General features: G+C 35.4%; 1 protein-coding gene across 1 annotated transcript; it reads right to left on the bottom strand.

The window, feature by feature from the left end:
• Window positions 1–9,649: 9,649 nt before the first annotated feature.
• Window positions 9,650–15,408, bottom strand: LOC145035081 (ATP binding microtubule motor family protein). Its single transcript, XM_078983673.1, has 22 exons — window positions 15,258–15,408; window positions 14,977–15,179; window positions 14,647–14,776; window positions 13,943–14,575; window positions 13,749–13,846; window positions 13,496–13,652; window positions 13,336–13,405; window positions 13,173–13,249; window positions 13,026–13,079; window positions 12,863–12,943; window positions 12,659–12,770; window positions 12,486–12,572; window positions 12,203–12,378; window positions 11,961–12,122; window positions 11,773–11,880; window positions 11,523–11,681; window positions 11,069–11,152; window positions 10,790–10,995; window positions 10,596–10,697; window positions 10,369–10,478; window positions 10,130–10,278; window positions 9,650–10,059 (listed from the first exon to the last, which is right to left on the bottom strand). The coding sequence occupies exons 2-22, from the start codon at window positions 15,174–15,176 to the stop codon at window positions 9,844–9,846; spliced, it is 3,171 nt and encodes a 1,056-aa protein (XP_078839799.1). The 5' UTR covers window positions 15,177–15,179; window positions 15,258–15,408; the 3' UTR covers window positions 9,650–9,843.
• Between the last annotated feature and the right edge of the window lie 9,111 nt (window positions 15,409–24,519).

Raw genomic sequence — 24,519 nt, 5'->3', positions numbered from 1 at the left:
GGTGGTATACAAGCCATTGAAAGTCCATTTACGTTGTGTCGGATCGGTAAAACCCAACACTCCGTAAAAAAAATGTCTTCGGGCCTTAAGATCAGGTCATTGGGCTAGCTAGGCTCAACGAACAAGATTTTACACTTGTGGGGCCCAAAGATGGTGCATAGACGTCTGTGCACACTCGCATGTGTATGTATAACCAAACGTTACTTGTATGAATTGTAGTGTCGTAGTGTTAGTAGTTGTAGATTTCTATTGGCTCGAGACCGAGCCAATTCGTTTAACAACGACTTTTGGTATTGTAATGTATTGTATTCCGTTGATAGTCGTGGTGCCATCATTTGATCAAATTGGGTATATTGAACTAGCCTTGAAATATTCCTGTTTTCAGCCCCTCATCATTTGTAAAATTTACATTTTCAACCCTTTATATTAAATACTTCCCGGTTTAGTCCTTAAACTATTTTTCTTGACATTTTAACACCAAAAATTATTGAAATTAATATTTTTCAACATATTTTTCATAAAAACAGTTTAAGTCCTTGAAAATGCAGTTTTCACGGTTTTAACCCCTTCTTTTCGCAATTTTTACAATTTTGGCCCAATTTGGAAATTTTTTGCAACTTTGGTCCTTTTTAAATTTAAAAAGCATTTTAAACCTTTGAAAAGGAGTTGGAACACTTATAGTCCACTGTTTTACAGAAAGTTACAGTTTTGGCCCTCCAAAACAGAAAAATTCGCATAATGGGCCTTATTGGGCCGAAAGTTACATTTTTAACCCATTAAGCTTAAAATTTATGTTTTTAGTCCCCTAAATGAGTATATTTCCAGAAATTTATTTATGAAAACTGTTTTGGCACACTTCATCCATCAGAATCTGTGACATGTCGATTTGGGCCCTTATTTTTGCATTTTTCACATTTTAGGCCCAAAATTTGTGTTTTTAACCCAAAGAAATTATTGCTAAACTACTTAGCTAATTTTTCTTGAAGCACTTTGTGTTTAGAAATATATTTGAAGTTAAAATCATGTAGCACAAGTTATATCTCGGTTTTGATGAGTTTTGAGGCTAGATCCAACATAAAAACACATAAAAGCATACATATAAGCATGGAAATCATACAAGGCATACAAACACATATAGATCTACACTTTCACTTGTATTCCCCCCCCCCCCCCCCCCACAAAACTCATAAAAACAGAAAATAGGGGGTATGAAGCTCACCTTGGGGTGTTGATTCGGTTTTGCAAGGAAAATGGAAGGAAAAAAAATGAAGTGTTTTTGGCCTTGGCTCCCTTTGATGAAGATCTCGAGTTTTGAGATGGTTCTAAGGTGCAAGATCACGATTTTTGCATAGATTAGGAAAGGATTTTGATAACAAAAGAATTTAAACCATAGATATATGCATAATCTTACCTTAGATGATGATTTACTTGCAAAATCCTCTTGGAAAGTCCCTAATTTTCGAGATTTTTGGAGAGGGGAGGAAGGAGAGTTCTTGAGTGTTCTAGAGAGAATTTGAGATATTTTTGGTGTGTGTGAGAGGGGATTCGGCCGAGAGTGGGAAGAGAGAAGAGAGGAAGTGATATTTGAAGTGATACATGCATGGAGGTATGTGATATGTGCCTAGAAATCCATTAGATAATAGTGAGGTGTCACTCACAAGTCAACATGCTTCCTTTCCTCTTGGGCTCATGCATTGGGCCGAGAATGGGGAGAGAAGAAGGAAAAATTGGGCTCTTTGCCCCTAAGCCCAACATTAGAGGTAGTTTAGGGTATTTATTGGCCTTATAAAATAAAATTGTGATTTTTATGCTTTATTAAGCTAGGTTAGGTTAAATTATAGATCAAAACTTGTGTTTTATTTCATTCTAGGTTCTACCTAGCCCAAAATATTGCAATAAACGAATGTGGGTCCAATTAGAACCCAATTAGGGTCCTAAACCCATGATAGTCCAATTTGGAAATTCATTGGTCCATTTGGATCCAATAAGGAAGTCCTAGTCCTAAATGGACTTAACAAGAACTTCTAGGGTCTCCAATTGTTTGATGACTACTTATAGTACTTGTATCTTGTATTTGATTGAAGTTTTTGATTCACATGTACTTGAATGCATAGATTACATGGCTCAAAATTTATAGTTGTGACAAGGGTGCTGTTGCCTGGATTTTCGATTTTTTGAGCAGTTTTTGATGAGGATAATTACCTAAACTTTTTTTTCTTGCCTAAAATTGAATTTTCATGTTTGGAATGGTTATCCTTATCAAAGTTGATTGATTTGGTTAAATATGGATCATATAGGATTATTATAAGTCAAATATTTGACCTAATAAGTTTGAAAAAGTTTCAATTTACACCCTTATGTTTTATAGTTTAAATTTGAACTTAAAAGTTTTAGTTTTTGAAATTTTAATAGTTAAACCCTAATATTTTGAAAAGTTTCAAAATTTATCCTGAAGTTTTGGAATTTAAAATTTAATTAAAAGGTCTTGTTTTTTGAAATATTAAATTCTAAAACCTTAGTATTTTGAAAAGTTCAGATTACACTCTTATTGTTTTATTAAATTAGTTAAGTGTATAATTAAAAAGAGAGTTAATAAATCCATAATACAATGGTTTATATTTAATAAAATTAAAGGTATAACATATTAGATTAAACCACCTAGTATTTTAAAAGTGTAAAATAAACCATTATACTATATAAAATTCAAAGTCTGATATTATATATGTATGAGTAAAGAGTTAGTCTTATCGTTAGTATGTCTCATTCACAAAGCTGGTCTATAAGGGGTGTTTAAGGAAGCGGCATGTAAAACGACCACCATTGGGTATCCACTCTTACCCACCGTACTCTTGACTAGTTGATGGTCGTTAGCCGAATGGGTATGATAGAACACAAACTTCCATTATAAGTATAATGAAATACAAAGTAACTAAACACTTTTACAAATTCCGAAATCTTAGTTACTTTAGGAAAAATGTGGAATCGATGTTAATCCATGAAATTGCACATTGCAGCTTGTCAGTCGTTAGTGGAGCGTGTGTGGTTAACCGACACACTAATATGGGACCAATGAAGGATAACAATGGGTAGCTCGTAGATTATCATAGATCAATGGAGCGTGTGTGGTTAACCGGAACATTGATTAGGTGATGGAAGTCTTTGAGAGCACCAAGCTAATTTGCATGGTTATCCACACCTTGTTTGTGATCCTCGGCATCCCAGTCACAAATGAAATGCATAATCGAGATTAAACATGCCATTGAAAAGTTCAATGAATCTTAAAAGATCTAGGAGTTTCAAAACATTTGAAACCTAACTTTCTTTTCATTTTTCATGGTGGAAATGGGTACATCATCAATTACCTACCTTCAAATATTCTGCAACTAGATTACGGTATCCCTCTTTCGGGTTGTAGAATATTATGTTGGATCTTAGCCTTAATATCTCATTTGGATGTTTTATTACGGACTCAATCAACTAACTTGAATTTTCTCCCATTTTATAGATGTCAAATGACTATGGTCTTCGTGAATCCTTTGGAAAAAGTTTTCCACATGAAGATGATGTTCCGCGACTGAATCGTGGAAACAGAAATCATGTGTTACGTCCTCCACCTCCTCCAACAATTCTCCCTGGCCCATGTGTTCGAAGACTTGAAAAGTTCAAGGTCACTCAAGCCCTATTAACAAGTAAACACAAAAATGGAAAGTTTGTGTGTGCACACATCATGGAGACGAAGTCACACATTAAAAAGTTGGGAATGTTGTGTGTCATTGTCTCAAGGAAGTTGGTTGTTGACTTGGTTCTTCAATCATTTCCCGAATCATATAGTGAGTTAATTAGAGAGTACTATATGATGGACCATGACGTCACCCTCATTGATCTTACATATTTGCTTCTTGTTGCTGAATCAGCAATGATTTGGCACACTGGTCAAGCAAATTTGACCAGTAGATCAACCTCCCATACTTCCATGGACAATGCCAACATTGGAAATCCAGAAAAGTTTTCTCTACGCAATAGAAATGCTAAGTCTGAGATTGTCATGTGTACCATTCCAAAGGAGTCTGTTTGTTTCTAATGCCAAGAGAAGGGGCATTGGTTGCAAAGCTGTTGCACCTACCTGAAGGATCAAGAGGATGGGAGAGTCAAGATGTATGACTCTGCTTTAGGAAAATCCACTATCTATGTAACAACGTGAATTTAATTTCAAAACAAAATTTCATTTTTCAAACAATATAAACCTTCATAGAATATTCTCAAATCTCATGTTTAGCAAATGTCATAATAATAAAAATACATCCCAAGATCATAAAATAAATCTTTCGTCAGTGTGTACAGATCACCCCGACGCCTTCCCACGCTCCTCGCTAGTACCTGAAACACATAACACATCAACGGTAAGCATAAATGCTTAGTGAGTTCCCCAAAAATACCACTTACACACGTACGCCCTTCCATGCCATGACCTTCTAGTCCATGTGTCTCAGGGGACTTCCGTCCCAACCCGGTAAACCTTTCGGTCCTACCCGTGTCGACCTTCCGGTCCACATCACAATGCCTTCCGGCCCATAACATAATGCATTCCGGCCCATATCAAGCATAGCATACATATCACATACAAAACGGGTAACTAATCACATACAATGCATATATATCATATAGCATATCCGACCTTACGGTCACACATAGGTACCCTTCCAGGTACAGTATCGTGAGAAGACTCACCTCTGATATCTCGGTAAATCACTGACTCGGTAGAAATACGATCTAGCCTCCGCCTAAACACATAAAACAAATACTCCCATAAATATAACTATACTCCAACCTTTCCTCAGAAGGGTAAAAGACCATTTTACCCCTCTTCTGGCTCAAGAGGCCTCATTGCTAACCAAACCCTAAAAGTCAACCAAAGTCAACAGTCAAACTTTGACCCGACTCGGCGAGTGCACTTGGGCAACTCGGCGAGTCCACCTGTGTCCTTTTAACTCCTTAGTCCCATTTAACACGTCGAGTCCCTCCCTTTACTCGACAAGTCCCCAGGCAAAAATCACGGGGATACCCTGACTCAACTCGCCGAGTCTCAAGAACAACTCGGCGAGTACATGCCATGCACAAGTTCTATTGACCTCCTGAGGTCAGATCCGTTCCTCAAATCCATAGATCTGACCTTCCCAAACAATATAATCACGTAAAGCTCGAAACTTGATGCTTATATATATATATATATATATATATATATATATATATATATACATAATGGCATCGAATGGTGATTTAGTCGCAAAAATGGCAACCTAAGTCCAATCACCCCACAAGGACTCAGAAAGCTTAATGGATTGAAGTCTCTAGACCTCTTTAAGTCCGGATCCAAAGCATAGACTCGATAAGGGACCAATTGCTCCACATAAACATCCTCAAAAGAGGTTAGAAAACCCTAATCTCTAAATTCAATACCAAAACTGAAGAAGGTCCGAATGAATACCTCAAGTTGAAGTCTCTGGACTCTGAAACCACTTGAATCACACCTCCTTCAGCCTCCTCTTGCTCTTGATCACCTTCTTTTTGCCAAACCAAGGATAGAAAGATCAATTATGGTTTCTCCTTCCTCCCAAACGATATAGATCACTAAGGGTGCTCTCAAGGGACTGGTAGCCGCAATGGAAGGCTAAGAGTGCCCTTAAATGGGCTCCAACCCCGGAGGATTAGGGTTTCATTAAACAGCATGGACTCGCCGAGTCCAATGCGAACCCGGATGATCAACCACGACCCTACTCGGCGAGTCTACGCATCAACACACCGAGTTCCTTCACATAATCCAAAAATAAATATTTAAATAATATACCTGGGATTCCGGATGTTACAATCTAACTCTATTAAGTTCCTATTTGGAGATTCTTTATACATGATGTGATAAGATTGCATTTTGATGTGTGTAGGATCGAAGAAAAGAAAGTAAGCTTAAAGGAAGAAGTGAGTACGCGCAACGTACTGAGGGTTTGGGGGCTACGTGCCACGTACAACTGGTTACCCCCAGCGTACACCCAGTTTAAGCACTTTCTCCATTAAAGTGCTTAATGCTTGGTTTCCTCATGACCAAAAGTTAGATCTATGGCTGTTAAAACGTCCTAAGGCATAAAGTTGCCAACTTTATGCCATTGCATGCCTCAAAATCATCCAACACTTCCATTAAGAATTTTTCAAGGTTCTTAATCCCTGCATGAGGCCTAAACATCCATCAAGATCCCATTTTTATGCTTCTAAATAACCGAGGGACCTCAGATCTGTCATCCTCGTCTTATAGAGTTGCTTAACTCATCAAAAGAGGTCCAAAACCAACCGAATGGGCAAAACTAGAAAACCCTAGCTAGATCTAAGGATTTAGATGGAAAGGTGCAAGCTTTTTACCTCCAGAAGCTTTGTAAGGTGAGTTTGATGCAAGATCTTAAAGCATCTATACGATCCAAGCTTGCTTGACCACTTATTCTTCTTGCAATGAACACTAAAAGGTCACAAATGCACTCTTTTAAGCTCAAGGATGATCTCACTAGGTTCTCTGGGGTACAAGGACGCTCTAAGGCTATGGAGGCTCTCTGGGGTTAAGTCCAAGGGACTTAAGATCGTTTAAATAGGCCTCATGTTCGAAGATTAGGGCTTTGCTCTCTGACGCGTACGCCAGGCGTACCCTTACGTATGCCCAACGTATGTGAGGCTCCTCCACGATCAATCATGCAGAGTACGCTAAGCGTACATCTAAGTACGCCCAGCGTACTCGAGGGACCAAATACACTCATAAATGAAATATTATGGGTTTCCAAGACATACCAGATTAGGGTGTTACACTTGACTTTTAAAACTTTTAAGAGTTAAAATGCAAAAGTCACAAATAGATGGGATTTCATAACGTTTGAAAAAGCTTTTTTTGTTCATGGCAAAAAGTTGTTTTAAAAGAACTTTTCCATTTGCCAAATATCTTTTGAACTTTTTTTGACTTTTTGGAAAAATTAAAAGTCCAAAAGTCATTATTAAAGAAAATGCAAACACCCCCTTAGTGTTAAAACTATGTTTTCGAGAAACTTAATAATGAAAATTGTGTTTAAGTTGTTACAATAAATGAAGAATTGAGCAAATTATTTAAACCGAGAATTTTTATAAAAAGAGCATCCAAATCTGACTCTGTATGAGGAAGTTATGATTTTTCTAAGTTTCGGTATAGCAATAGACAGCTAAAAACTCGAAATAAAGATCGAGTAATTTTTAGCCGACACAACCTAAACGAGAATTGAAGGTCCCGTCAATAGTAGTATAACGGTAAAAAGATAGACAAAAACGGACATCGGATGAAGAAGTTATGAATTTTTAACGGATTTTTCTATCCCGATCTGTTAAAAATAATAATATTTAAATAAATTCAAAATTAGCCGATGGAGGCTAAACGAAAGTCGTAGAGCATAATTTTAGCTACACATGCATATAAAAAGGTCAAAAAGGGAGCTCGTATGCAAAAGTTATGGAATTTTGAAGTTCGGGGAACAAAATTCGAGAAAATCCCAAGAACCGAGAAATTTTGCATGGACAGGGTTCGGCCACGTCACCTTCGCACACGAGCCTGCCCCGTGTCCAATGCTGATGAGTCATCCGAAGCAGCTGCTAACGCGTGTCCAACCTGTGTCGCACCCCCTCGCACCCGAAGGCGCGACCCAATCCGAGACCCTCGCGTGTCCGACGCGTGTTACGTCCGAGACTCTGAAGCGTGTAGCATGCGAACGTCCCAAGCCTAGCCCTTCCATTCTCACATGCGAACCACATGCTTCCCCTCGGTCCAAAGCCTCCCCCATATAAAGGGAGGTGCGAATTTTCCTGGCTAATGTTGGAAAATTCTCATTTTTTACACCTTAAGCCTTATTTTAACCCACTTTTAATCCACCGGAACCCCAGGATCTTACCCAACATCCGAAATACATTACAAAGTGCCCGAAGAGCCCGAGAAATTTATCTTTTCGGTTTGAAGCTCAACCATCGCAAGGCCCGGTTTTCAAGAAAGCTTCCGATTTTCATCGAAGAAAGCTAATTATAATAACGAAGTGCTGCCCAAATTACTATTTTAGCCTCCAATTAATTCACGGTGAGTTCAATATATAGGAACAATTGTATGTTATGTGTTGTATATGCTATGTGTTTTTCCGTGTTATTATTTCATGCTATTATGGTAGCAAAAGTTGTACCTTTGACCATGTGATCAATAAAAGGACTTAGATTCACAATGGTATTGGTATGTAGCCTCTGGCCGTGTAGAGAATGACTCGTAAGAGAATGACTTCTACCCTATGGTATTTGCAGAAGGTTGGATAGGGCTAAAGGTCTGAAATCTACCAAAATGTTTAATCATAAAGTGTATGTCTTCTGTGCCATTTGGGCTGAAGCTTTATTGATATATATCGAGTATGAAAATTGTTATATCTCATTGATTGTATATCTTTGAATCAAATCATTGATTGATATGGAAAGTTTGTCACATGATTCACATATATCTTTGTTGTTTCTTGTTCCTCTTTGCTTCTGTCGTATTGAATTATATATATGACATAACGTTATATTGTATGTATTATTGAGTTCACTAAGCGTCACCGTTTATCCCTCTCAGTGTTTAACTATTGCAGGTAATAAGGATCCAATATAGTCATATACTGTTGTAAGATTTAGAATAGTTTATATTATTACTTTCGTATTTAGTGATCGTGTATGTATAAAATTATAATGTCCTGGGTAATTTTGTAATATATAAAAACTTAGTCGGTTTATATCCAGTCTTTTGTAATTAAACTATCAATGTAAAATATTGTTTATAAAAACTCACTAAGCGTCACCATTTATCCCTCTCAGTGTTTAACTATTGCAGGTAATAAGAATCCAGTGTAGTCATATACTGTTGGAAGATTTAGAATAGTTTATATTATTACTTTCGTATTTAGTGATCGTGTATGTAGAAAATTATAATATCCTGGGTATTTTTGTTTATAAATATAATGTAACATATTTTGAATTAATTTGGAATAACTTGGAATAATAAAGTTTCAATTATGAAAGTGTGGGTCTTTCAATGGTAATGTTTCTCATGCTGAACGGAGTCGTGCTCATTAAGAAGTTCGCCATGCTCGCCAACTTGAAGGAAACACCGCCCCCTAGCTCTCGCTAGGGGGCTCGCCATTGTTTAGTCGTCAACATGTTAGCGAGATGAAAGAAAGGCAAATTTGTGTTTCATTGGTTGCATGTCTTTTGCAGGCTCACTTTTTCAGTATGCATAGTAAAAACAAAAATCACTACTTTATGCATGGAATTAAATCTCTGTTTAACTTTATATATATATATATATATATATATATATATATATATATAGAGAGAGAGAGAGAGAGAGAAAGTGTCAAGAGTGTTACCACTCCTTACCAAATGTTAAGTGTAAGTGTTAAATGGAGAAAAATGATATGGCAACTAAAATGCTTATGTGACAAGGTGCCAAGAGTGTCGCCACTCCTCTTAGTTTCATTATTAATGTTTTTTATGTGTATCCTTAGGATAAGCAAAATAAAAATTGATATTTTACAATGAAATAGGCCAAACAGTTTGAAAATCGACTAAAACGGTGTTCAGATGATTACAACCTACCTATTATATGAATATTAACGAGTCAACCTGCCCGTTTGCCACATCCAAAACGAATACAAGCCACTCATTAGTAGATGAGTGCATAACAAAGTTTCGAACTTCACTAAGAACATGAAACTATAATTATATATATGCTTTAAAAAGCTCTTTCACCTTGACATATCCTTTTACACTAAAAAATTAGTTAACATCTGCAAAAGGACATCGGTTAGGAGACCCCGAGCTTATATGTTGATGATGTTTCACTTTGCTTCCATTTTCCACACACTTTTGTCGATTTTCATAAGCAGTATTTGTTGCTAAAAGATCTTCAAAAGCAAGTGTTCGCATTGCCTCTATGGATATCAAACTAGGCACATCTATCTCACGTTTTCTCACACCAGAATCATCATCAACCTGTTATACATATCAACACAAAAATGAATTCTTGTTTTAAGCAATAATAAAAAAAAATCATAATTTATACCTTGTAATCTTTCTTTAGGCACTCAGATTGGTTTAGCATGTTTTTTGTTCTATCATCATGTTCATCTTCCAAGGATGTAAGGTGATGTAAGCATGTCTTTGACACAGAATCCAATTCTTTCTTCATTTCTTGATCCACCATGAGTGAATCTGCTTGTGATACAATTTATTCACCCGATTAACTTATCGGTTCATATTTTTTTATAAACCAAAAAAAAAGGATTAATTTATAAAAATTACCAATAACAGATGATTTCAAATCTGTAGCATCTGAATGGAATTTTGCATCCATCGACACGTGTGTTGAAGCAATCTCTTCACTTCTAAGTTTGTTTACATGAAGTTTCTCACTAAACAAAAGATTAAGTTAAGTGGTCAAGAACATGCAAAAATAAAGACTATTATGCCCCTTAGTTCGTTTTGCTTATACTTTTTACATCATTGTTAAATTAATGTAGTAATTATACCTTATAAACAATTCTGTCTCAACTATGCTGCTCTCATTAACACGATTAATCACCAACTCTGTATTGTTCCAGTGTTGCAAGGATTTTCCAACCTTATTTGTACTGCATTAATATTTAAAAAATAAAAAATAAAAAAAATCAGTGACTCCAACAAATTAGCAAAAGTTATAATCAAATGATGCAATAAATCTTACCAATCCTCAAAGCAATTCTCCATCATTGATTGATTTTGAGTTGAAATAAACATGGCTTCTGTATAATGAGTTTTCGCCTTTTCTATATATTCATTTGCTTCAGTCTTTCCATCGTTTGATGTCTGCAACATGTTGGATATGTCTTGCAGCAAGATCTTGTTGTCTTGTGAACTTAAGTTGTCAAGATTTTGTGATGCCTCAGAGAACTGATAATGACAATATATGGAATTTTTTTTATGACATGTATATATGAAAACAAGACAAAATTTTCCTACTTACCCTTGAAGTTTGTTTTGCTATCAAATTCTTCAAGATTGTTGAAATGTTTTCTATTGCCAATTGTTCTTCTCTGGCTGCATCTTCCTGTTAAATAGGAAAAATAAACTTTAGAGCCCTGACTTTAGCTGATTTTTTTGGTTTTGGACAATAAAGGATATGGGTTGCAAATTTGATCCTTATTTCACTATTTCATAAGCTTTTGGTTCCTGGGTTTCTCTAAGTTAACAGCCCAACTGTTAAATTTTTTGAAATGTCCATTTTGCCATTGGACCAAAACTGGGAAAAAATATACTATAGGGACCAAATTTGTAATTTTCTCTTATATTTTATTTATGGTTTGTAACATCCTTGTGGTATATTATTCTTTTTTCAGTTTTGTCCAAGGGCAAAATGGTCATTTAAAAATTTTAACAGCTATGGTTCCTTTACTCTTAACTTTTATTGCCTTTTTTACCTTGAAATTCTTCTCAAATGCATTTAGCTGATGTGATCTTGTTTTATGATTTTCTTCAAGAATTTTCATGAGTTTGGTAGCTTGCTGACTCAGATTGTTGAAGAAACCAATTACTGCCCTTGAGATTTCATGTGAAGTCTCCAAACTTTTATGTACTCCCTATACAATTAAAAAATAAAATATGAAAAGAGTAATAACATAATTATAAACTTTAAGAGTTAAAATAAAAACACCCTTGTTGTGTTTGCACCTCTTCATGTTGCTGAACAGATACAGCCAGCATCTGCTTCTGATCAGCTATAGAATTCTGAATATCACATGTGACATTTTTAGCCTCCATGACTGCATTCTTAAAGATCTGCTTGAAATAATGTTTCACATCATTGACTTGTTACCATTAATTCATTAAACCTTAAATTCAATTTAATGATTTCTTACATTTTCGATTGCCAATGTTTGATCTGATATTCTGGACTTCATATGAACCAAATCAGAAGAAGCTTCTTTTTGCAATGTGTCAACAAGCTCCTTTAATACCTTCATGCCTGATGTGTATGTCTCTGTTATGTTCTTGATCCTTGATTCCAAAACCTCAGTTTTCTGGTTCATAAATAAATTCAGTAAATCAGAAATGGTAAAATTTAAAAATGATTTGGAAAACAATGAAACTAATTTCTTACATCATGTTTAGTATCAAGAAACACAGAGACATGTTCTTCCATGCATCTCATTTGTTGCTGCTGTTGTGAAACTGAACTCAATACAACTTTCTGCAGATCTTTTAGGCTGTGATCAAGCTCACAACCAAATGACAAAAGTAGCCCTTGGTTTTCTGCTTCTAACTTGCTCTTATAATCTATACATGAAATTTTATCTTTGGTTAGTTTTGTTATTGAGCAAATTGTAGGAAACAGGAACACGCATAAAAAATATAATAATTAAAAATATGAAAAAACAATATACCTATTTTTGAAAACAATCCAGTTATGTCTTCTGATGCATCTTGTAATTTGTTACGCAGACCTTTTGCATGTTCAACTAGACAGTTTTCTGTTTTGATGACAAGATTGAAAAATATAAAACTTTTGCATAAAAAGAAGCTAATGGATTAGTTAAAGTCAAGATTTATGTTTGACCTGAATCTAAAAGTTTGGAGATGAAAATTTCCTTTTTCTTCAACATTGACATGGCTTCCCTATGCTTTCCTTGAATCTCCAGTAAGGACTTGTTACTTTTTTCCAAATCTTCCTGAATGTGTACACAGGGAATATATGAGATAAAAAAAAAATTAAAAATTAAAAATTATATATCCACTTGTAAGTTCATTGGTCATTGCATACCTTGCAATCTTTGAGATCACTTTCAAGGCTCAACCTTTTTTCTTGTTCACTTTCAAAGAGTTCTCGGTATTTATCTACTTCCTGGATTTAAATAAAATTTAATTAATGAATGATTCATCAATATTTATTATATTTCTCTTAGAAATAGAGGAAGGACTACTACCTTCTCACTGATGTTTAAATCAATCTCCAGCTGCTCAATCTTTTCACTCTTCAACTGTAAAATGATAATCCACATAACAATATAACATTATAAATGAAAAGATGAAGTAGATGAAAAAGTATGCTAATGAGATTAAAATATGCATACCTTCTTTTCAGATTCATCCTGTGCATATCTTTCATGTGGAATGTATACGCCATTCTTTTCCCTAGCTGCTCTAAGATCTGTTTATATATTTTTAATAGAATCATAACTTTTAACTGTATTATGCATAAAAATTTATGGGGAATAGCAGTGTGAGTCATCAAACCTTGTTTCATTTTTTCAATTTCCAAATACATATCTTTGAGCAGCATAGCTTTAGACATCTTCTGATTTGCCTGTATTAAAGTATATGAATTCAGATACAGGTAATGTATATAAAAAAGAAAATCAAGGGTATAGCCATATAGAATAATATAAATTCTGACCTCTGGTTTGTTTTTAATGTTTTTAGCACGATGTGCATAATCTAAAGTGCTTAATGTTTCTTCTAAACAATGAGCAGATGGAGAAACAGTTGCAATGATGCAGGTTTTGGTCTTTCCACCAAGTGAGTCTCTTAACAGCCTTGTCAGCTTACTATCCCTACAGAAAATTACAGAAAACCCATTATAAATCTGGTAATTTTCCCTATGAATTTCTACTAGAAGTTAAGTTAACAGAAATATTATGAATACAAACCTGTATGGAACATGACCAGAATGCTCCACAAGTGCATTAATGACACGTCCCAATGTAAGCAAACTCTTGTTTATTTCTCCAGCCTCCCTTGCTCTACCCTACAATAAACAAAACATGATTTTTTGTAAAAAGAAAAACAAGAATTCAAGCATTTTGAAAGATAAAAGAATAAGATATAGTATCTGTTTCCTTACATCTCGGGCACCTGACCGGGAAATATTTTCTGACCCTGCCAAATCAACAAGATTAAGCTTCCCATATTTAATAAGTTCCTCACTTCCAACAGTTGCTTGTTTCACATGTACAGTTATTGTAAAAACTGAATGAGAACGACTGCTGTGTTTGTTTAACAAGGTGTCTGCTGTGCGTCTTTTGGCTGCACCTCGTTCCAGGAGGGTATATATGTCATTTGCACTGTATACAGCTTCTTCTTCCAAACCTCTTACAAGAACACAGCCTTTCCCATCTTCCATCAAGGAGATTGGCTTCTTTTGCCTCTCGTCTATAGCTCTGGTGTGGTCTTCAGGGGCAAGAAGGTCAACTATTTCTTCATTGTAAAGTTCTAAGAAAGTAACTTTCATGCTGTAATCAGCATTTTGAGACTCTAGTGTATCAAAGATTTGGCGAACTGCTCTTGGAATTACCCCTGCCTCAGCAGGTAAGTCTCCACCCTTATTTCTCATCCCTCCTTCCATTGTGTATGTTTTACCAGTACCAGTTTGACCATATGCAAAAACTGTGCAATTGAAGCCCTCAAGCACTTCATTTACAATAGGAAAGATTGCTTGGTCGTATATTGATCTCTGTTGTGCTTTGGGCCCGAAAACCTTTAAAAAGGAGTAAGAATTAGATAGCTTTTTGTATCACATTGATGGTAATTATGGATTCAGGGATGTACCTTGTCAAAGGTGAAGAGTTTGTCTACTTGTTTGTTGGCGACATTTTGCAATATTGCTACCTCTCTTTTGTGTTCGTTGCATGTTATCACCTTTGGTACGTTGCACTTTTGTTCTTCCTCGCTTAAGGGCCTGTGAATACATGAACAAGCCAAGCCTTGAAACAAAGCCTAAGAATAGTTGATGAAATGTATGTGTACAAACCCTAGTTTGAATCGAGCACTACAATCCAATTCAAAGCCCCTCAGATCATGACAGCCAATTAACATAACCTAAACGCACATGAAATTAAATACCTAACTAGAAATCGAAAGAAAATGAAGAAAGTGTACCTGCATCTGAGCAAAACTTGGATGTTAACTTCACCACGATCTTTCTCAACTTTACTAGAATTCCAATCGATACCTCTAGATTCCGGACGCCTCCGTTCGGGTCTAGGAGTAAGAAACGGCATCGGAGTGGCTACCATTCCAACTCCCGCTTTCCCATTATGATCCGGCGTCATTGACGTTGTGCTCCTTTTATACTCCATTCCCTAAAATAAGTTTTATTGCCGATCAAGATCCCAAAACAACAAGAACGCCAAATCAAAATCGAATGTTAGAATTTTTACCTGTGCTTGAACAAGAAGAGTTGATCAAGATCGAAAATTGTTGGATGGAACGACTGCTTTCACAAAGTTGAGATTTGATTTTTGTTTGATAGGTTGAAAATGTGTTTGGCGAGAGAGAACAGAGTGTGGAGGATTTGAGTTTTGCTAACGGCTACAATGAGTGTGTATATATTTGACGAATTGGGGGGTCCATCTCCGCTTCGTACAAAATTCAAATATTAAAACGAGGCGCCTCCCGTATACGACGAACTACCTCGGGCCGGGTCTGTTTTACGAAGGTTTTTTTACCCATTTTCTTTTTATTCTTTAGAGTAAATTACACGAATAGTCCCTATTGTTTGAGGTAATTTGTGTGTTTAGTCCTTAACTTATTTTTTTAACTCGTAAGATCTCTTTTGTTTGTTTTTAGTAAACGTTTGGTCACACCATCGTCGTCTCCGTCTCCGTCACCATCACCTTCATCTTTGTGACTGTTTCTTTTCCTAAAAACCTTCTTCTCAGATTTACTCCATCTCAAATCTACACATACATTGTTACTACATGTTCGTCTGAAATCTTGTTCGTTGAAGCTTGCAGATCTAGAAGTGGTGGTTCGATGGACTATCAGATCGGGAGACGATCAGACGAAGGTGGTAGTTCGTCAAAGATCATAGATCTGGAGGATGATGTGTATCATTTTGTCTCAGAGGTGAGTTGCTTTGAACCTTCATCATCTTAGGGTTGGAACATCACCACCTTCACTGTATCTAGGTTTTGATCTGAGGTTTCTTTTACACCATCGCCTAGGGTTTCAAGTTTGGTTTGGTTAGGTGGTGATAGATGGTCGTTTCTAGTTGTAGTCGACTAGCGGTTGTTCATGATGTGTTAGCGGTGATAGGTGGAGGCACCGGAGGTGGATGGTGGCATGAGGTGGGAGAGAAATAAGAGCGACATATGGTGGCTTTATGGTAGTGGTTGTCGGAGTTGAGAAGAAAAGAAGATAAGAGATATAATAATTGTGGTGGTAGTGTATATTTAGTTAAACAAGTTTTTAACAGATTGCTAATTAATAATTAATAAACAAATCAAAAAAGAGATAAACAAGGGTAAAATGGTTTTTTATGTGCGGATGGACTAAGCATGTAAAAAAAACAACCCCAATGACGATCCGAGTTAATTTTTGAAAATAAAAACTAAACGGGCTTTCTGGCATGCGCACGATGGACAATTGGTGTGATTTACCCTTAAAATTTAATTATATCAATAACCATTAAGTGTTTAAGTTGGTGTATCAAATATTATAATTGTTTTAAATATACGATAAGATAAAAACATATTAAACTTATATTATTTAAGTCTTATCCATTTTGCAGATTATGTATATAAAAGGAATTGGAGTAAATTACATGAATCATCTCTCATACAAGTGCTAAAAAACACGTTTATTTCCTATTTTCAAAAATTAACTTAGATCGTCCTTGTTTGTTTAAAAGTTGCATCCTTCATCCCTCGTTAGTTTAAATATGCATGTTTCATCCTTTACGAGACATGAAAATATTATATTGCCCTTATTTATTCTCTTTTTTTTATTTTGTTTTTAACTTTTGTTTTTTTATTAATTATAATATTTAAAAAATGAAGTAGGCCCCTCTCTATTGTCTTTTTAAAAATTCTTGATTTTTTATTAATTATAATATTAAATCTTGAATTTTTTATTAATTATAATTCTTGATTTTTTTTTTAAATAAAATTCCACGTCTTCTCCTCACATCTCCTCTGTCTCCATCATTTGTCACCATCATCTCCCTCCATTGCTCTCCGACAATGAACACGACCAAGAACTAGTGCTTAGTTGTTCTTTCTTCCTACCACCATATCAAGTGAGACTAGAGACCTTTATCTTTGATTTATTTTGTTCTCTTTCGACCTGAAAATATTTTTCTTCAATTTATATACCTTTAGAGTAAATTACATTTTGGTCCTTATGGTTTGTTGATCTTTTGGTAGTAATTTCCATTAATATGCATGTTGGGGTTGTGATGGTGTTGTTATGCATCTAACTTCCCTAAGCATTGGTTTTTGGTAAAGGGTGGTCCCTTTTATTCCAATCTTGCAAATCTGAGCCTCTTATATTATCCAAATTTCCACTATATTTTTCAAGGTAATATCTTAATTTGTAATGTAAAGCACTCCACACAAATAAGATGAGGCAATTTCGAAAAAGGAGATGTGGTTTCTGGTGGATTCTTTTCATCTCATAATCCTAGTAGCCACTACCAACCAACAAAGCAAATTTCGTCGGGATTCCAGTCAGGGAATTATAGATCTAGAAGGCGACAATGTGTAATACATGGGTTGATTCAAGGTTTTCTTGGAGCTCGCAACGAACAACATTGGAGGCATGAAGGGGACAACGATGGTACTTTGAAGGGGACGACGACCGCCTCTCCCTTATCGTGCATCTCTCCATCTTTCTTCCCCCCCCCCCCTCTATCGGTATCACATATGTACACACACATGGACTTTTGACCTGTTCCAATGACACTGGTGGAGAGGAGATGTCTTTGGAGTCGTCGAAGACGAAATGAAGAAGAAATAAGGGGGAGAAACGACACGTTTAGGCTATGAGGAGTGGTGTCGCATGCTAAAGAGATGTTAAGACATGTTATATCATATTTTTTTCTTCCACCTAATCTTTTGTCATAGAAAATATATACACTTGGATTTTGAGAAAAAAAAGTAAAACAAAAATGAAAAAAAAAAGATAACCAATCACAGCCTTTTGATTTTAGAAAAAAAAAAAAAAAAAAGCAAATACAAAAGGACCAACGACAGTCAACTCCAAAGAATCTTTTCTTCTCTCACTTCTCGATAGCGAGCTCTTCTTAGCACATTGCTTAACATAGAGAATGGGATAGTGTTTTGTTCATGCCAAGCTTTTGGCGAGTGGGCTTGGCGCCCCCCCTCCTTTTAGCCTTAGGGGAGTAAGGGTTAAATGCCTATCTTTCCTAATAAATGAAAATGTTATTGCCACTTGTGATTCTCTTATTTATTTGGCCACATGTCATTTTGTCATAATTTTAAAATATATATATTTTCCACTTGTCAATTACTTCATTATTCATTTCCACTATATCATTAATTTAGTTTCCATAAATTAAATCTACTATAATAACTATTAATTTCAAATTTCAAATTTCAATTTTCAATTTCAATTTCAATTTCAAATAAATTTACACTTTAAACATTTGTATTTAACATTTTATTATAATAAATCGTTTACTACACGGGTCTAACAATTAAACACATAATTTTAATTAATTTATTTTTTGCATGTTTTTTTTCATAATTGTCACTAATTACATATTTCATATTTCAAATTCAAATAAACTTTTCATTTAATCGCTCCTGTTTAACATTATGTTTTAATTAACCCGTATAATATACGAGTTTCACAACTAGTTTTTTTTAATAACTCAAGGCAATAAATAATTACTTTTTATAATAAAGAAATTAATAAATAACAAATAAATATAGAGAAATCAAAAAAAGAAATAAATAAGGGGAAATTTGTCTTTTTATGTTCAGAGGGATGAAACGTGTAAATTTTAACGAAACGAGGATCGGTCCGATTTAAATTTTGAAATTACGGCCTGAACATATATTTTGACATCTGGACGAGGGACGATTCATGTAATTTACTCAAAGAATTGATTTAATATTATTTTAATTATTATAATTATTATGGTCAACTACGTAGGGAGTGACTCTCTCATTTGAGAGGTCATGAGTTTAAGTCTCGCTTGAAACATATGTTGTGATAGTTAGGAGTATATTAGTTAGTCGTTTTAAAAAATTGATTTAAATAAATGTTTTTTTTATCAAATCATTTCATCTCAATAAAATCTAGCTAAAGGTTATAATTATATATTAAGTTTAATTTTGAACCCCATTAGTGAACAATACTTGCATCCTGGTGGATTTTTTTTTCTTTTTTGTGTTGTGGGTTTACTTTTATTTTTTTAATCATCGCCGCTTGATTTCTATTCCTATTGATACGTGTAGTTCCACCGTTTTCTTGACTAATCCCTTCCATCCATATTTACTACCTACACCGATCAATACTTATAGATTTTTCTGATTTTTCTTCATCTGATTTCTTCTACTTCATTTTAGTTCTTCACCGACTCTTTTTTTTTCCCTCCATCCACCGCCATTGTGGTTTCATGTTTCATCCAACTGCAGTAATCAATCGGCTCTTTTCGTCTAGTAATATATTTGCTCTTTTTGTCCGGAGACCATTGATATTCTCTCCCACGTCCACCATCGCTTGCTTTCTCCAGTCTAAGTTATATATATATTAGCTGTTTACCCGCGCCAAGCGACGGGTACAAAAAGTTTTTTTAGAAATTAATTTATACAAACGATTAATTTTTTTGCATCAATGGTTTACTATATCCTAACAGTTATCAATTAAAGTCATTCATAAAAATATGGATTTAAATTTTTTAAATTAATTTTTTTTCATAATTACAAATAATGACATAATAACAAATATGATTTAACTTAAAGGATCATTTAATAATTGAACTAAAAATATTGATATACAATTTGAATAAAATGTTATTGAGTTGATGAATACCCATGTCCAAACAAATGTGAAACCATCTCTATTATCTCTTTAGCTAAATCTCGATTTTTTAAGGCCATAATATTTATAAAATATAAATGTCTGCACAATCCATACATAATAATACATGGAACAAAAACCAAAATATGCAAAAGGAAACTAACTATATACACTCTAAATAAAAAACAACTTCAAAATTTGGCACCATGAAGATTGAAACGTATGGATGAGAGCTGCATCCACTGCCAAATGACATCAAACGACACTCATTAAAAAAATTTAAAAGAAATCAAATGTATAAATAGAAGAAAAACTCAAATAAAAAATAAAGAAAACAAACACCACTTTCAACATATTTACAAAATGAATATCTGCACATTTTCCAATGGTGTGATACTGGTAACAGATTTGTTCCAACGGGAATAGAAGAAGTTCAGAACTTCTGATAAGAATCTGTAGGAAGTTGAATATTTCCATTGGTATTTGCACAAAGATAATATTATGTAATTAATAGTTTCGACAACATAATAACCCAATTCAAAGATGATACATATATTTGTTTCAAAATTTTGTAAACTACAATTTGTAAGGATAGAACCTGAGTGGTGTGAAAAGTAAGTTCATATTTCTTGCATTTAATCCAAATTAAGCAATAAATAGCAGCATACTTTTCATAAATTTGTTTATTATACAACCATACTTTCACTTTATTCCATTTAACCCAAATTAAGTGAATAGATTTAACCGACAAATCAAATAAAAGGCAGAAAGCATACAAAACATATGTATATCTTGATTTTTGTTCTTCATTTTAGAAATTAAAAAAAAATCAATCCGAAAGCAAACAACAAAATCCAAAACCTGATAAAATCAAATGAAAAAATAGATGTGAATAAGCTTACAGACTAAACTCTTGGACTAATTACTCATACATTATATCCATTCCCATGTTCTATTTGTGCATGACATCCAACAATTTGTATCTTTTGGGCTAATGACAAACCTTTTTACTTTTGTTTCTAGGTGTCTTGTCCTTGGTTATCAAAATAATTTTAGTGAAGTTACAAAAGAAGTGAATATGTTTTAATTAAACCATCTTGTGTAACCTATAACGATGGCTCTACTGTCTTGGAATATGGCCCCACTCACATGTTTCAGCAAAAGCCCAAATCAAAACAATAGACAACCCCACAAAATCAAATAAACTAATAATTTCATTTTTTTGAATAACCACATAACCATTTAATTTATAAAATAGGTTTTTAAAATAACCAAAAAATCGCAAGTATTAGGCCTCCTAAATAAACTCATTAGAGCTTACCATTCTTGCAGTTCCTCCACGAAATAAGTTGAATATTTGATGTAAAAAGCCTAACCTGAAACAGATTATTATTAAAAAAAAAAGTAATTGGATATCAATGATTCTACAAACAGATCAAAACATAAGAAATACAAAATCTTAACATAGGCCAAACAAAAAACTATCTTTGATTTTGTAAAACAAACGTTTGTAAGAAATTATGCTTAAATAAAAGATGTATAACAAATTCATATCACTTTTCAAGAGACTTTTTAAGTACACACTTTCCCAGAGCTTCATCACCATATTAGAGCATCTCTAGTGCTAGAAATCATTCAAACCAAACACCTTTGCTTGTTTCGAGGGGAAGGGTGTGAGGATGTCTGTGGTGGGAAACAAATAAACACCATGCATATATAAAACCTTCAACTTGAACATGACGGCCATCCAAAAAGTAAATTTTTAAGATTCAAACAAAATAATTTCAACCACAATGTGGGGGAATCAAAGAAATAAAAGCTTTAACCAAAAATGGTTCAAGAAAAAAAAAAATCAAATCTGAGAAATTGGCTGACATTGCCATGTTTTTAGAGATAGAAAGAGGAGGATAAAAAAGAGCAAATGAAAAAGTATGTCGTGTAGCTATCCTTAGATTTTCATTCGAGGGTCAAGCTTTGATAAGGTTCAACAGAGAAGAAAGATAAATCAAACACAAAATACTGTTACAACACCAAAAAACAGAAAAAGAATGCTGATATAAAACAGAAACATACCAAATGTGAAGCAATTCGAAGCTTCTGAGGAACACTTGACATCTTTTCCACCGTCATTTTCATGTTTATGTAACAAAGTATTGAAATCTTTTCCTTTAGAACTTGGATTAAGCGGAAACCTAGAGAGGAAAATAAGGACAAAGTTTTAAATCAGAAAAAAGCAAAGGGTGTAATCAGAAGCTTTATGTAAAAGTATACCTGGACGACGTTGACTTAAGGGCTCCAAAATATGGGCGCATATGATCTGTAATGAGTGGTTGCAATCAATGATTGAGAGGGAGAGAATAAGGATGGAGAGAAAGTGACAGGGATAGAGTAGTGGCGGCGATGGTGTAGTAGTTGTTCGACTTTAAGATGTAAGGTACTGGTGTGGTGATGGAATAACAACAACTACTATGTTTTTTCTGATCAGGGAACAACTGCCCTTGCCTCCTCAACAAATCAGCTTGATGACATTCAACATTTTGGGGATGTTTCCCTTGATGATAATATCTGTACAAATATGGGATGCAGCTAATCCAAGCTATTGTCTACATGCACTCACTGGACATACCTCACATGTTATGTCCCTAAAAGATCATTAGGTTCAAATGGAAACCCTAGAAACAGAAGATTGGAGACAGAACAATACAAAAATGTATTATATCTGTAACATCCGGATTTTACCAGGTATCTTGTAAATTTGATCTTGTTGTATTGTGAGGGGGACTCGGCGAGTTGGAGCTCAGACTCGCCGAGTAGGGACGCGGATTTGGACATTGGTGCGCGCCTGGACTCGGCGAGTCCAGGATATGGACTCGGCGAGTCTGCGCTGTGTAATGAAACCCTAAATTTCTGGGTTTGAGGCCTATTTAAAGGGCCTTATGGCCGTCATTTGTGCTCACCCAACCCTCAGTGAGAGACCCTTGTGTTCTTGAGGGATTTGTGAAGAGAAAGGAGCATTTCTTGACCTTGTGTGTGTTATTTAGCAAGAAGAAGGAGACTCTAGGCAAGAGGAAGCAAAGGAGGTTGCCATTTCGTGGATTTGGAGCTTAGATCATCCATCTAGAGGTATGATCTCGGACTATTTTCTGTTTGGTGAAGCATTATGCGATTTAGGGCTTATGATGGTCATTTATGGGATGATTTGATGCCCAATGGTTCCCTCCTTGAGTTGAGGTTATGGATCTGGACCCATAGAGGTCCAGAGAGCCTCACTCATCCAGCTTTATGTGTGACAATGGAGTCTATGACCTTGTGTTGTGGTATTTGAGTCAAAAACATCATATATGGTCATATAGAGGTTGTATGTGCATCAAGATTGTAACTTTACGTGCTAAATGAGCTTGGAGGGACTGGATCTATGGATTAGTGGACTGGATCTGACCTTTAGAGCAAGATTGAGTCAGTGCATGGCACGGACTCACCGAGTCCGAAGAACAGACTCGGCGAGTAGCATGAATGTTGCCCGACCACACAGTGAGTGGCCTCGCCGAGTTGGAGAGGGTGGACTCAGTGAGTCAAGGGGGAGTCAGAATGGACAGGTGGACTGAGTCAAACTGGACTCGCCGAGTTGTTCTTGAGACTCGGCGAGTTGAGTCGTGGTGGCCCCACAACTCGTGCCAGGTGGAACTCGTCGAGTTGAGTGAATGCTCGACGTGTCAGGGGAGGATTCCAGGAAATTGGTGTATACGCTCAGACTTGCCGAGTCGCTATAGTGCACTCGCCGAGTCCGATCAAAGTTGACCGTTGACCGTTGACCTAGATTGACTTGTTATAGTGTGGTCAACCCTAGTTGGGGAAAGTGTTAATTAGAGATGTATTGTGCTATAGGGGGACTACAGCTCGGCAGATCGAGTGATTAGCGATTTCAGGTTTACGATTTACCGAGAGACGCGAGGTGAGTCTTCTCACTATACTTTACCTTGAGTAGGTAACCAGAGTTATGTGATAGAGTATTTGTATGCTATGTATGTTATGTGTTGTACTGCATTATTTCTATGTGATTTATGTGGTGCATGTTTATCAGAGCTAGAACCTGAGGGTTCACAGAGTTTGGGTGCACGGACCCACAGAGTTATAGCCTAGAGTGGCTAGTATGTGTTACATGTGGTATTTTGGGGAACTCACTAAGCCTTGTGCTTACAGTGTTTGATGTTATTGTTTCAGGTACTAGTGACGACTGCGGGAAGGCGTCGGCTTGATCCGTACACACACACACGTTCGGAGTTTGATATTATGATCTTGGGATTTTGTATTGTCATGTTTGGGATAATTTAAATGGTTGTTTAATGAATATCAAAGGAATTATGTTTTATAAAAATTGAAAAATTTGTTTTGAAATTTTCGGTGTTACAAATTGGTATCAGAGCCTTGGTTTGAGGGATTCGGGTACACCTTCGGGGGTATTTGAACTCAAACTGAGGAATTGAAGAGATATTTTCAAAATAAAACCAAAATTTTCTAAGAGTAAAAGATTTTCCAGGAAGAAACGTGTGTACGATCAGCCAGCGCCCGAACGGTGAATTCCCAAAATACCTTAATATTACGTGATAATTATCATTAATGTGATGTGTTTGCATGCTAGAGTAGGCTAGGTAT

Source organism: Lactuca saligna, chromosome 1 (assembly GCF_052625555.1).
Source record: "Lactuca saligna cultivar CGN05327 chromosome 1, ASM5262555v1, whole genome shotgun sequence".
NCBI classification, from domain to species: domain Eukaryota; kingdom Viridiplantae; phylum Streptophyta; class Magnoliopsida; order Asterales; family Asteraceae; genus Lactuca; species Lactuca saligna.
The sequence above is the reverse complement of the archived record's forward strand: the minus strand, read 5'-3'. Positions and strand labels throughout refer to the sequence as shown.

What these genes read in the sequence shown, in the direction of transcription:
- LOC145035081 (XM_078983673.1), bottom strand. Translation starts at nt 15,176, where the DNA reads ATGGAGTATAAAAGGAGCACAACGTCAATGACGCCGGATCATAATGGG. An exon ending in ATTTAAACATCAGTGAGAAG is followed by an intron (nt 12,944 to 13,025) that starts GTAGTAGTCCTT and finishes ATTTAAATCCAG; the next exon opens with GAAGTAGATAAATACCGAGA. An exon ending in GCCTAAAGAAAGATTACAAG is followed by an intron (nt 10,060 to 10,129) that starts GTATAAATTATG and finishes TATGTATAACAG; the next exon opens with GTTGATGATGATTCTGGTGT.